Raw genomic sequence first — 12375 nt, 5'->3', positions numbered from 1 at the left:
AAGTACAACAACAGGTGCTTGTAAAGTCGTGAGGGAGATTTGTACAGTGTTTGACCCTCCTGACTCGCCGTCCCGACCCACCACTGAGAAGATTTTTCCATCACATGTCACAAGGAAGGCCATGATGCAGCAAGGGAAGCTTTGGGAGTTATAGAAAAACCCACCGCTGTTTGTTTTGTCTGAATTTTATTTTGACTAAAAAAGTCGAGAGACATCCTGCAGGAAAGTCTTCGAGATCCATCAGTCATTATCTTCACCTGCAGGCAACTTACTTTGATTTATTCCAAACAAATATTGTTACCTGAAACAATTTTTGTGTTGTATTTATGAACTGAAGAACAATTAAAAGTGCAGTCAGGAAAAATGCGATGAAGGAAAACATATGTGCCGATGACATTAAAGCCTCCTGCAGCCCTCAAGCGTCTCTTAGCTGCAACATAACTCACAGCGACAGCTCGCTGCAGCAGCCATCAGTGCATCGTAGAAGACATAAAAAGTTCCCTTTTCAGTTTGAAACTTTCCTCCTTTAATTCTGTAACGGCTGCTCGCAAAACAAACTATTTATCCCGTATTCATTTAATTTTTAACGACTGAAATTGGAAAGGTGCTCAGTGAGGCGGAGCAGCAGGACGCCGTGGGACCAAAGGGTTTCAATGACCACCAGTCACTTTAGGAAGATGCTGAAAATGATGATGATTGTGATACGGGGTGATGGCGAGGGCTAAACATAGAACGAAAGATACATGGGGGACGAATTGTAGCAGTACCCCTGGAGACCAGAGGGGGCAGTGTAGCCACTGTTCAAATAACACAATGTCCCCACTTTGTTTCATGTTCTAAAACATCCATTCAGTGTTTCATTCATTTAAACACATTCATGATTTTTTATTACTGGTTATTTTATTTATTTTATTTATCGTCATAAAGGACCTTTCCTGATCCTTTTTTAGCCTCAAAGACATTAATCTGAACTGTCAGCTTAAAAAAAAAAAGGTTTAAAGTCATGTTGATATATCCAATGCATGAACCGTGGCTAGCTTGTTAGCATAGTTTTATGCTAGTTTGAAAATAAACCTCTTGGACATGTGATCGTTATGCTCATGTTTGAAACCTGTCAAAGTTTAATGTGTCAAAGGTGAAGTTTAAAATTCTGGAAATTTCAAAAAGACTTTGGTAGGAATTGTATTTTTTATTTGTCATTTTACAGCCGCTCTGTTTCTATGGGATGCCAATAGAGAGAAAGTATTTTTTGGTGGGGGCAATAAATCTGCATGTGTAACATACTCGCAATCCTGCCCCCTGCTGTTCATCAGGACGGTACGACATGTCGCCTGTATGCTGATGAGCGTAGTTTTATATGTCCTGAAGGACATGCAACAGTTCACGTGGCTTTGCTTTCATTTTAACCCAAAGCTTTTAGATCCTCATGCTCCCTAAATATTGTAGCTCTGTATTTTTAAGACTTTAAAAAGTCCATCAAGCTTGTATTGTGTGATCTATAAGTGAAAATCCGGGCTGTCCTGTGTTTGCTGTGTTATTTCTAAAGGCGCCGCACAAGCGTCCTCGATTTGTTTGACCTGTTTCATTAAATTGTGCAGCACATTATATTTCAGTCTCTGATGGTACGTCTATATTTGCTTTGAGAATAGAATCTGATTCTTCGTTCAGGCTGAGAGTGTTCGAAGCCACTCCGGAGTCACTTCCCTTCTCGTCGGTCGGAGGAGTTTTCTCCAGGTTTGGGGCGTCGCCCCTGTTTCGACGAAACGACTTGATCAGAAGAGGCCGGAGTGAGCGCGCCGAGAGCGCGTGGGAGCTCCTCACGTTGCGCTTGTTGATGTGTTGGATGGTGAGGCGACACCTCAGCACCTGGACAAACACCTCTCTGAACTGTCTGGAGGAGAGGTTGTAGAGGAACGGGTTGAGGACCGAGCTGAGGTAGAAGAAGGTGTCCGCTATGGGGTGGAGAGTAACATAGCTCCGGAAGTAGGAGGTGGTCCAGCGGGACTTGGGCACGGCTGCCATCATGAGACGACGGATCTGGTTGGGAAGCCAGCAAACCATCAAGGAGCCCACAATGAGACCTGAAACACAAGAGGAGAAGTTGATAGTCTAGGATTGCCACCACTCTCCTGTATGCATGCAAGATGTTGGCTTTTGTAGACAAGTTACCCAACTGTAACTCTATGCTATCTGGTGTTTATCCAACCCCCCACGGCGGTTTTAATCTGAACAAACGGTCTTTCAACAATCACAAAACGATCTGGTTTGAGACGCCTCTTCTGCCACTCGTATCAACGACGCTCTGAGATTGCGAGCGTGCTGCTGTTGGCGTGTATAGCAACCGTTACGACGACATGAGCAAACACAGCTGCAGCGGGTGGTCCGTCGCCCTGACGACGCCGGAGGCTGTCGCTTAGCAGGACTGCTAACTTCACCGCAGAGCTGGACAGGAACAAATAAATATAGAAACCAATTCCCCTCAGAAGGGATGGGTTTGGGTAGATTGCTGTTATCAGAACATAAAACCAGTCTTTCATCAACTTGAAGGATTGTTTGGTACGGAAGAAGAAGAAAAAGGATCCAGGAAAAGATCTGGGAGTATCTTCTTCTCTGAGATTATGACTGTTGAGTTTTACCAACCTTTCCTTCATTTCACATAAAGCATCTGTCAGATCTCGATGGAACTTGTTGCGAGGAGGAACCCATTAAACGATGGAACGGATCCAGGAGAGCATTTTTAACATTTAAGACTCAGCCAGTTCTGATCCACATCATTTATTAACACTATTTGCCAACAGATATCTGCACACATCTCTGCCTTCTGCGTCATGTGGACTCGGACGTCAGATCTAAATCAAAGTTTGCAAAAGAAACGAAAGAGAGATAAAGATTGAGACATCAAACAACGTCACAAGGAGGAAAGAACGAAAAGAACAAAGAAGGAGAGGGAAAGTACGACAGGAAAGACGACAGAATCAGAATCATGTCTATTTTATTTCAGCAAAGTAGTCCAGGCGCTTTTTAACACAGCGAATCCAAACTAGGCCGTTTTTTTGTTTTTTGGAAGAAAGCGTCTCGTCAAGAAGCGTCTTTATTTCTGGATAGCTGAGCGTTCGATAGAGTTTAATGGAGTCAAGTGCTGGCATTTTAAAACACATTACTAAAGGTGAAAGTTTGGGTTTTAAAACGGCGTTAGAATCTATTTTAATCAAACGGAGTCCAACACTACAACTTAATTTTTAAGTATAAAACGTCTGTTTAGAATTAGCTACTAGCTCGTGCTAATTTGAATATCCCAGCATCTGAGACGACCTCTGACTGAAGACATTATCAAGATCACACACTCCTCTCATCCCATATAGGTGGAACCTTGAGGGACGATGCATCGCTTCATCCTGGCTTTTAAAAGCGTATAAAACTCTTAACGGGTCACTAAAGCGTCTCCGGGAGCGACGGTGCAGTTTGTTACTGACTAGCCTGAAAGCCCGTCTTCATTATTAGAGGTTTCCTCTGCTGGCATCTTTAAAGACGATCACATGGGTTCATTGATCACAGCCTCGTCTTTCGCCTGGAAAATCGCGTCAGAGATGCCGTGAATGTTTGACTCCTGTCTGAGCCGTGAGGAAAGCGCTCGCAGCTTGTTGATGAATCCTCATCATCATCATCATTATCATTATTATCTCTCCTCTCTTCAATGCCGGTGCCTCACAACTGAAATCGAAGCCGACCGTCTCATCAGCGACGCTCGCCGACACAGCCTCTCCTCGGCTGTGGGCCAAATCTAAACTGTCAGCTAATTAGGAGGCAATTAAACCAGATTATTGGAACAATTTATTGCCTGTCTTTGGAACAAGCGCGTCCGATGGCGGATCACCGGGACGAGAAGAGAACTCGGGGAAGCGAGCATCGACTAACTTCTGAAGGTCTCCTCTTTTCTTTCTCAGCTTTCTGCCATCAAAGAGAGGAAAGGTGCGATACGTGACTCCTCCGTCTTTTTCATGCCTGCTGGCGCCCGCGGGTCTTAAAACCGGATGCTTTACCATCATTAAGGTGACTTTTCAAAAAGAATTCATCACCACATTATGGGTGTCATTCATTTCTAGGACTGGAGGCTGCTCAGGGTAGTTTGGATGCTGCTTGGTGAGGACTGGGTTGTCTTGATAGCATTCATTTACCGGACAAAGTATTAAGGACAAGAGCTGTAATTTGAACTGTAGGTACCAAGCCCAGATAAATAGAGATAAGGGCATCCAGCATAAAAAACTTCCCCAAACAAATATGAATGCTCAAAAGGCCAAAAGGAAATTCGGTCTAATGACCTTGAAACCACTCTATGATTAGAAAGTCAAGGACTGGGCTTTTTTATTCTGATGCAAACTGATTTAACTGATGTTTTTAAATATTCTGCATCAGTTTGGACGTTACAGAAGCGCAGACAGAATCCATCTGATGTAGAAACGCAAATCAAAGACACAAGATGTTAAAGAAAAACAACCAAACCAACAGAGAACAGCCTCTGCTCGTCCTGAACTGGCAGCTTTTAACACTTCTGTCAGGTCAGGTGCAGCTGATGGGCGACCTGAATGGAAAACACCTGTGCAGAGCAGGTGAGGGGGGCGGGGCCGACCTAAATAATGAATTCCTTAACAGGAATCCATTCATCTAAAGCATATGGAGACATCAGCGCTTCTTACCAAGACTGTATATTGGGGTTAAAGTACAAACTCCTCATGATTAGCTACACCTGATTACAGGTCAACCTGCAACTCCTTCCAAAGTCAAACACTGAGTGTGTGTGTTGCAAACACACACCTGATTTTATCATGAATGCTGCTGCCACTAACCCGCCATGAGGTCAACGGAAATATACTTTCTTACTTATCGCATCTTTTAAAGCGGAAATTGAAAATTGATCTCAGTTGGACAAAAAACTAAAAAATTAATCACAAAAATCACAAAAATCAAAATAAGGCAGAAAACTAAAGAACATGTAAGAGATAAAATATGAAATTAAATTTATTCAGTATAAAACTTCACATTTATTTTCTCATTCTATGTATTTAAGCATTCATTTATTTTTATTTATTACAGTTGGAATGCAGCATTAAAACGTTCTCTGTGTTTAATCATGTCCCAAAGCACAGTCGTCCTGGAGAAGGAATAAAAATCTCACGAGAGAATCGATGTTGTCACATGAGTGAGTAATCCAGCAGCTGCGTTATTGATCTGCTCGGATTATCTCCTGCCTCTCCTGTGGATAATGAGCAACCTGTGATGAAGGCAGGCATCATCACAGTCATCCGTCGGACCCGTAACACTCTATCGGAGGCACCGCGGATGATTTACACCCCTGGAGAACACAAAAGGAGCTCTTTTTTTTGTCAATTGGAATTTTGGCGTAACAGTTGTGTAATAATGAGTTTCTGGGTTATCAGATGGGCGGATTTATCGAGCAGGCTGGCTCAGATAGGAAGCAGGTTCCACATCGATCACAGCAAAAACATCCTTAAATCCATTATCTCATCTTTCTTTTAATTTTCTGGCATTAATTGAGCCGTCCCTCCCTGATAAACCCCCATGGAACACAAATAAATCAGAATTAAACAACCGAGAGCCTCTTTGACTTGTTTTTGACAGAGGGTCAATTAAGGTTTCCTCCGCGCTGACTTTACTCCATCTTCTGCATGAAAGACCAGCAGAACCCAAAGTTATTTATGAGTCTGTCAGACACAAATAGAGCGATTTCTCCCCCCCCCCCCCCCCTCCGCCGTAAATAGAGAAAGAAGTGGCTGTTTGTAATTGTGTGCTCAAATCCAGGGAGTGAGCAAATTAATTTGAAGGCTAACAGAGGATCCTCAGTCATGAAAGCTCTCCAATAACTCCAGGAAGTGACAGAGGAATATTATTCAGAATGGATTTTATTTTAAGGGAGATTTGCGGCCGCTTAGAGATAATCCTGCCCCGGAGATGGAGATTTGTTATCTGTCAAACTTTTGGGGAAATAAAGCACAGATGTTCTGCAGTCAGATTATTTACTGAAAGTTTAAGAAACGTCATTTTATTGCATGCAAATGTGCATTGAAATTGTACAACTTTAGTGTCCTCAGGTGGACCTGAGCTAAGCATCTTCTTCCTGCATCACCTTCAGTTAGTGTCTCCACATGGATGGAGCTGAGCTTCCAGCTGCTAGCAGGAGCCGTGATCGTTTTTTAAGGATAACAAGCCTGCATATTTTACAACAGGCCATTTGTTGGGGTTTGGTAATAACAGGCTGCAGCAATGTGGAATTATGTCCTGTCAAATGTTAGCGGTCGGGGCACCTATAATGCCTGTAAAACATCTGCTCGTTGTTTCACAAACCACCCAATCGTAATTAATCTTTTAATGTATGCAGATGATGTTACGCTGTGCTCCTGCCGCAGCATCTGTTATGTATAAGCTCTCATTATGGCGCCGCTATAACAGACTTTTAATGCGGATTTAATGTCCAACGCAGCCGTCCAATGATGATTAGCCGCTCAGAGGACAGGAAGTCCGTGTTCCCAGACAGGAGGTGCTCTTCAAGCGAGCGGCGAGGTCACATATCTCGTGAACGATGTCGTAGACATTTAGTATTATTAACACATCGCACTTCTTCGCTCAGATGAGACAAAAATGAACACCCGTAAAGTTTGTCAGTGGTAAAAATAGCAATGGTTCGTGCAAACGCTTCAGAATGTTGTTGTGGTTTTCCCTCCATTAGCGTCGCTAGCTTAGCCACCAGCGCCCATTTTTTTGCTTTCTTCTTTCCCCCCCGATCACCTGAACTCCTCCACCTTCATCCCCTCATCAATATGAAGAACGATAAAACTAACACCGACACGAAGTCTAGAAGACAATGGCAGGGGAAAAAAAGGAATTTTTGTGAAGCTTCTGCAGCATTTCTGAAAAAATAAATACATAAAGGCGAGACAAATCTGAGAGGCGGAGTGTTCTCCAGCGCTGCAGGAAGTCCATCTCTAAATAACACCTCACTGAATTTGATTCCTTTCAATTATTTAATTAAAGGAGTGCATCGCTGAGTGGACTTGTAGCTCCGCATCCTCCTGTATTACACCTCACACAAACCAGCATACATCACTTTAATGATGGAGAGGATTCCAGATGCTGGTTTCACCCTGATTAAATGACGGCATCATAACAATACTTCATTTATTGGTTGAGCAGAGGAACAAAGAGCCATCAGGACGCGACGCCTCCGTCTCGCCTTTTCATCAATCCTCCGTGAAAAACAACCTGGCAACACCAGCCTGTCCTCGGGTTTTATATCAGATGTTAGAGGCGAAGGGAAGAGAGGAGATAAAGGGAGTAATAAACTTCTTATTAATGTCTTTGTTACGACAAGAAGATATTCTTATTTATTATAGTTTGATTTTCAAGCAAAGTTTCAGGCAAATCTCCCACGAAAATCTCAATTCAGAGGCGGGAAAAATGTTTTTTAATGAAAATAAATGAAAAGGAGAAACTGTGATCGACCCATGCAAATATAAACAGGAAGTTCTGCTTTAAATCACGCTTTTTAAAGAGGTGGGTGAGCATCTTTATCCTGGGGGCGACCACAGGTGGGCTCCTGATTCCACCTGGTTCTGTTTAATGATGGAGTTCGTTAGAGGCTGACGGCCGTCTGTTAACAGAATCTTATCGCGTTTAACCTCCTTTTGAAGGACTCCCTTTTCTTCTCACGATTTTTAGTGATCAAACGCAGACGTGAGCCGTTAAATCACTTCCTGTTCGGCTTCATGGCCGCTTGGTCCGGAAAATAGTTCAACAATTAAAGAGAAGGATAGAGTTGAATTCCTGACACTAGAATCATGAGTAAAACTCTACCAGCCCACGTCCGTCACCACAAAGGGATCTAATAGATTCCTGAAGAGGTCCGGGACTTCAAAACTTCTCATCCGGTTCCCATTCTGATCCTTACAGTCGACTAAAACCATCAGTATCACTCAGTCCAGCTTCTACTAACTTAAAGTAAACACAGAGTCTTTACTTTTGGAGTTTTAATCTACACCTGCTCTGAGAGAGGAGATAAAAACGTTGTTCGAGCTCTGATTTGAAAGCAATCACTCCACATCATGTGACCTCACTCAGTTCTTGGCGTCAGTCCAGGGGTGTTGCCATGTCATGGTTTGGGATTTCCACTCCGACCGCCCACTCAGAGGTCTGCAGGGGCCCGAGGGGCCCGAAGGATACAGAGTTTATCACCAAACTCTGTAGCTGTCACTCAGTACAGAGTGTGTGTGTGTGGGGGGGGGGGGGGCATCGACCTGCCCAAAGAGGCTCAACAAATCCTCCTGGAGGTTTGTTTTATTTCTGGTACTAAAAGGGCTTGAAGAGGCCCTTTACACCGGGCTGGGGTCAGGCCCCGTAAATAAACACCCATCGATCCAATGGGGGGGGGGGGGTTCATGGGCGGCAATTGGGCTGTCGCTGCAGAACCTGAGCTATGGTCACCTTTCTGGCAGGCTGGGGGGAAAGTGGATGATGGGACCAGTAAAGATGGGGGAACACAGAGTTAGTTCCATAATTCCATTTCACCGCCTGGTTTGTCGTCTCAACTCATCCTGAATATGCAAAAGATGGAAAGATCGTGCAAAGCATCATGGGTTTAAAGTCCGAGCATCGACTGATTGATGACGGCACACGTCCTGAATAAAAAGCGCAGAAGAAGAAGAACAGTAACGCTCTCTGTTTGGTTTTTCACGTCTCCTCGCTGCCAATCTCTTCACACAAACGACCTGCGACAGTCGAAGGTCACAGGCCAAAGGCCGGAGGCGGACAAACAGAATTAAAATTCATCTCCCGAAACGCTGGCTTCCAGCGACCGAAAACAACCATCTGAAGCAATTAACCTTCTGTCCTGGGCGTGATGTGTGGCCGTCTTAACAAGGATGTTCTCTGCCTTTAATTACGATCCGGAGTCGCAACGACCAGCCGGGATTAAAAGTTATTTCAAGGTAAAGTGGAGCGAAGGATTCCTGTCGACGGGAACGAAGAACGAGGCCTCTCCTGGCCGCGGTAATAATTTAATTTATATTAAAATTCAAACCCAGGTAAAGCGAGACGGCGACGAGGAGGAGGAGGGAGTCGTGACCCTTGTGGTAACAGTCAGTCAAATTTATTATTCCATTAGGAAGGCGATGAAGTCCAGTTGGTGGAGCGACGCTGCTTGAGTCATTGTTTACAATGAATTTAGCTGCTGAATTTTTTAGTGGCTATGACGATAACGGCGGCAAGTAGTTGATTACAGAACGGCCCGGCTAACATGCGGAGAGGAACGAAATACCGCCAAAAAAACACAAAGAACTGCAGGAAAATAAATATATCACAGCGTCCTGATTGGTTCAACCAACAGGAAGTAAAGACACAACGGAGAAGTACAGCTTGTGTTCATACGAGCTGTTTTATTCATGATTATATCGTCTCTAACTACACGGACCTTCACGAAAACCTACTTCACTCTGATGTAATGCTTCGCCGCGGTTTTGGACCTTTTTCTTCACAATGGACGTCCTTCACATCCAAACTGTCTGCATGGACCACCAGTGTAACGTCACGAAGGCCCACCTCATGTCTGATGATGATTCTCATGACAGCATCGTCGTCATTTTTCATCACAGCCTGAAGAATTTTAATTTTGTGGGGGTTTTTTTTTTGCTTTTTGATGCTGTGAGATGACAACAACAGACTTGTGACTTGTGTGGAACCGAGGCTTCGTTTGTTTTCAGATGATGAAACACGACGGATTAAGATTACAGGACAAGTGGCTGGAAAACAACCAAATAGTAATTAGATTATATTACATATGTGATGTGATTCCTCCTGTGACTCATGATGACATCATCTGACCACGAATCGTTTCATTTCTAGAACCAAACGTTATCAAACTCTTATCAAACTTTAAACCTCTCTGTTCCCGACATTAAACATTCCTCTCTGCTTCATCAGCTTCCGGGAATTCCAAAAGTTCAGGTGAGAAACCGATGAAGTCGTCAGCGCCAAAAAATTTAGTCAAGGTTGTCTCTGATTGGCTTTCGCTGGACGGACTGAACCAACATGGCCTCATGGGTGGGTGTGAGGTGATGGAGGTCAAGATGCTTGATTAGAACTACCTGATCCCATCCAGACATGACTTGGGTGAAGATTTCACTCATTAATACAAAAATACCAATCGAGTTATGAATCAATAAACTATCAGTAAATAAAAACTTGGTAAGTTGGTAAATGATCACAAATGGTTTAACTGCCTCCGTCTGTCCACTATTCCTTCCTGCTTCCTGTTTCCTGTCAGGTTGTGTTTATTCTGTAATGTGTCACACCAGCATCTCCTCCTCCTCCTCTTCCTCCCCGTCCGATGCTAAGTGACCCCCCCCAATTATAAAACCTGAATCTGACTCCGTCAGATTTTTCAGCATCTATCACCCACCTTACTTATTTTATGGACTTTTTTAATGTATTTATTTTTGTTAATTTCTTTCTACTTCACCTTCTTTTTTTATCGTGTGTCCTTTTACCCTTCTGAATATAAATGTAACATAATGAACTTCATTAATCCCGTAGGAAATTTTTGTCCGACACGAGTCTTGCACTGCCGACCCGCCGATCCCCTGCTCAACACTTATTGGACTGAGCTATTGTAGCCCCAAAATGTTAATGGTCCCACTGGGGCTCGAACCCAGGACCTTCTGCGTGTAAAGCAGACATGATAACCGCTACACTATGGAACCTGGTAAATGTCATATATTCAGTGATATTACAATAGGAAGTTCTTCCTTTTCTGACAACTTCAAACCAATACCATTAAAAAATTATATTTTTTAACTTGATGAGATTTCCATAACCTTTGATCTCCAACAAGAAGCAGAGCAAGACGCAACTTCAACCCTCCAATTTTTAGAAGAACCTAAAACACAGCTTGTATAACTTGTTTCTGACGCTGCAGTTTTCCCCCTGAAACCAGAACTAGTCTGGCATGAAGACAGTTTATCTCCACTGTTTACTTCGGTTGAAGGACACGCCCTGTCAGCGCCTGTGTGTAAAATCAATCACTGGAACGGTCAAAACACTGGAAGTGGACGAGGCTCAGAGTTAAGGTGTCGACAGACGAGGAGACAAACCGCTGGTAGCATCTCTACGAACGCAAAACCGATCGATCGGACCAACTTTAGATGTACAAAACCAATAACCTACCGAGGAAAATGATGGTCTGCTTCCTGGCTGTCTTAACCTTTGAACTCTCATGCTTGGGCGCTCTTTGAACCCCGTCGATGCCGCCATCCACGGATCCCAAGGGTCTCCGCAGCACCAGGATCATGGCTCTGCACATGAAGCCAACGCCAATCAGCACCAACACGTAGATGACGAAGGCGATGAAGAGGCTCATCCGGTACATCGTCCAGCGCTCCCTCAGGTTGGTGCAGAAGGTCAGGTTCTGCACCGGCGTGTCTGCAAACAGCGGGATGTGTCCCTGCATCCCCGTGGCAGCCAGCAGCGGCAACGCCACGATCACGGACACCACCCAGGCGAAGGCGATGAGGCCGACGGTTCGTCTTCCTCCCAAGACTTTGAAGCGGAACGGGTGGCAGATGGCCACGTAGCGCTCGAAGCTAAGCGTGGCTACGTTCAGGATGGTGGCGTAGCTGCAGGCTTCAAACAGGAAGTTGTAAATCTTACAGGAAGCGTTGCCCGACGCGGACGTGAAGGGGAACCAGATGGCGCTGTAGAGCTCCACGGGCATGCCGATGAGGAGCACCAACAGGTCGGAGCACGCCAGGCTCACCATGTGGTTGGTCACGTTCTTCTGCAGGTAGCCATTACGCTGCAGGACTTGCGTAACTCTGATGGTGACTGAATTACCCACAATCCCCATCAGCAGGATGAGGCTGTAGAGAACGGTCAGGAAGATCTTGATGGGGTAGTTGGGTTCGAGCTCCCTCCAGTCTTTCTCGTCCACTATCTCGACTTCCTCGCTCATGGTGGCGGAACAGCGAGCACAGATTTCCCAAGTATTGATTTTTTTTTTTTTGCTTATCGGCCGTTCGGGGCGCAGTCGCTGTGATCAGAGCCGGGATCCAGAGGTGAGCCGCTTTCCAAGATAACAACTTACAAGCAAGAGTGTGTCTGGAGTAATTGAAGGTCTTCCAGGAAGGAATTCCGATGGGCTTTAAATCACAAGTCTGGGAATATGACGACGATTCAGCGTCTTATCACGAAGTCCAGACTGCGTCCCGGAGTGAAATCCATCTCCTCCCATCCTCGACCCTCCTGAAACTCGCCGTCGTGCGGTTTCACCTCCGTCTGAGCAAAGTCTTTCCCAACTCTCTCGACTGACATGCA

General features: G+C 44.6%; 1 protein-coding gene and 1 non-coding gene across 2 annotated transcripts; both read right to left on the bottom strand.

Annotated features, from left to right (window-relative positions):
- Positions 1–3: 3 nt before the first annotated feature.
- On the bottom strand, positions 4–12116 carry LOC137605066 (G-protein coupled receptor 39-like). The gene is made up of 2 exons (XM_068329428.1): positions 11230–12116; positions 4–2081 (listed from the first exon to the last, which is right to left on the bottom strand). The coding sequence occupies exons 1-2, from the start codon at positions 12011–12013 to the stop codon at positions 1603–1605; spliced, it is 1263 nt and encodes a 420-aa protein (XP_068185529.1). The 5' UTR covers positions 12014–12116; the 3' UTR covers positions 4–1602.
- On the bottom strand, positions 10694–10766 carry trnav-uac (transfer RNA valine (anticodon UAC)). The gene has a single exon. It is a non-coding gene; the product is annotated as a tRNA-Val (tRNA).
- Positions 12117–12375: the final 259 nt, after the last annotated feature.

Source organism: Antennarius striatus, chromosome 12, assembly GCF_040054535.1.
Source record: "Antennarius striatus isolate MH-2024 chromosome 12, ASM4005453v1, whole genome shotgun sequence".
In the NCBI taxonomy this organism is placed as follows: Eukaryota; Metazoa; Chordata; class Actinopteri; order Lophiiformes; family Antennariidae; genus Antennarius; species Antennarius striatus.
The sequence above is the reverse complement of the archived record's forward strand: the minus strand, read 5'-3'. Positions and strand labels throughout refer to the sequence as shown.

Excerpts from the sequence above, each read along its gene's own strand:
- LOC137605066 (XM_068329428.1), bottom strand. The coding sequence starts at position 12,013 with ATGAGCGAGGAAGTCGAGATAGTGGACGAGAAAGACTGGAGGGAGCTC. Across the intron at positions 2,082-11,229 it reads GCAGACCATCATTTTCCTCG|GTCTCATTGTGGGCTCCTTG; the intron begins GTAGGTTATTGG and ends CTTGTGTTTCAG.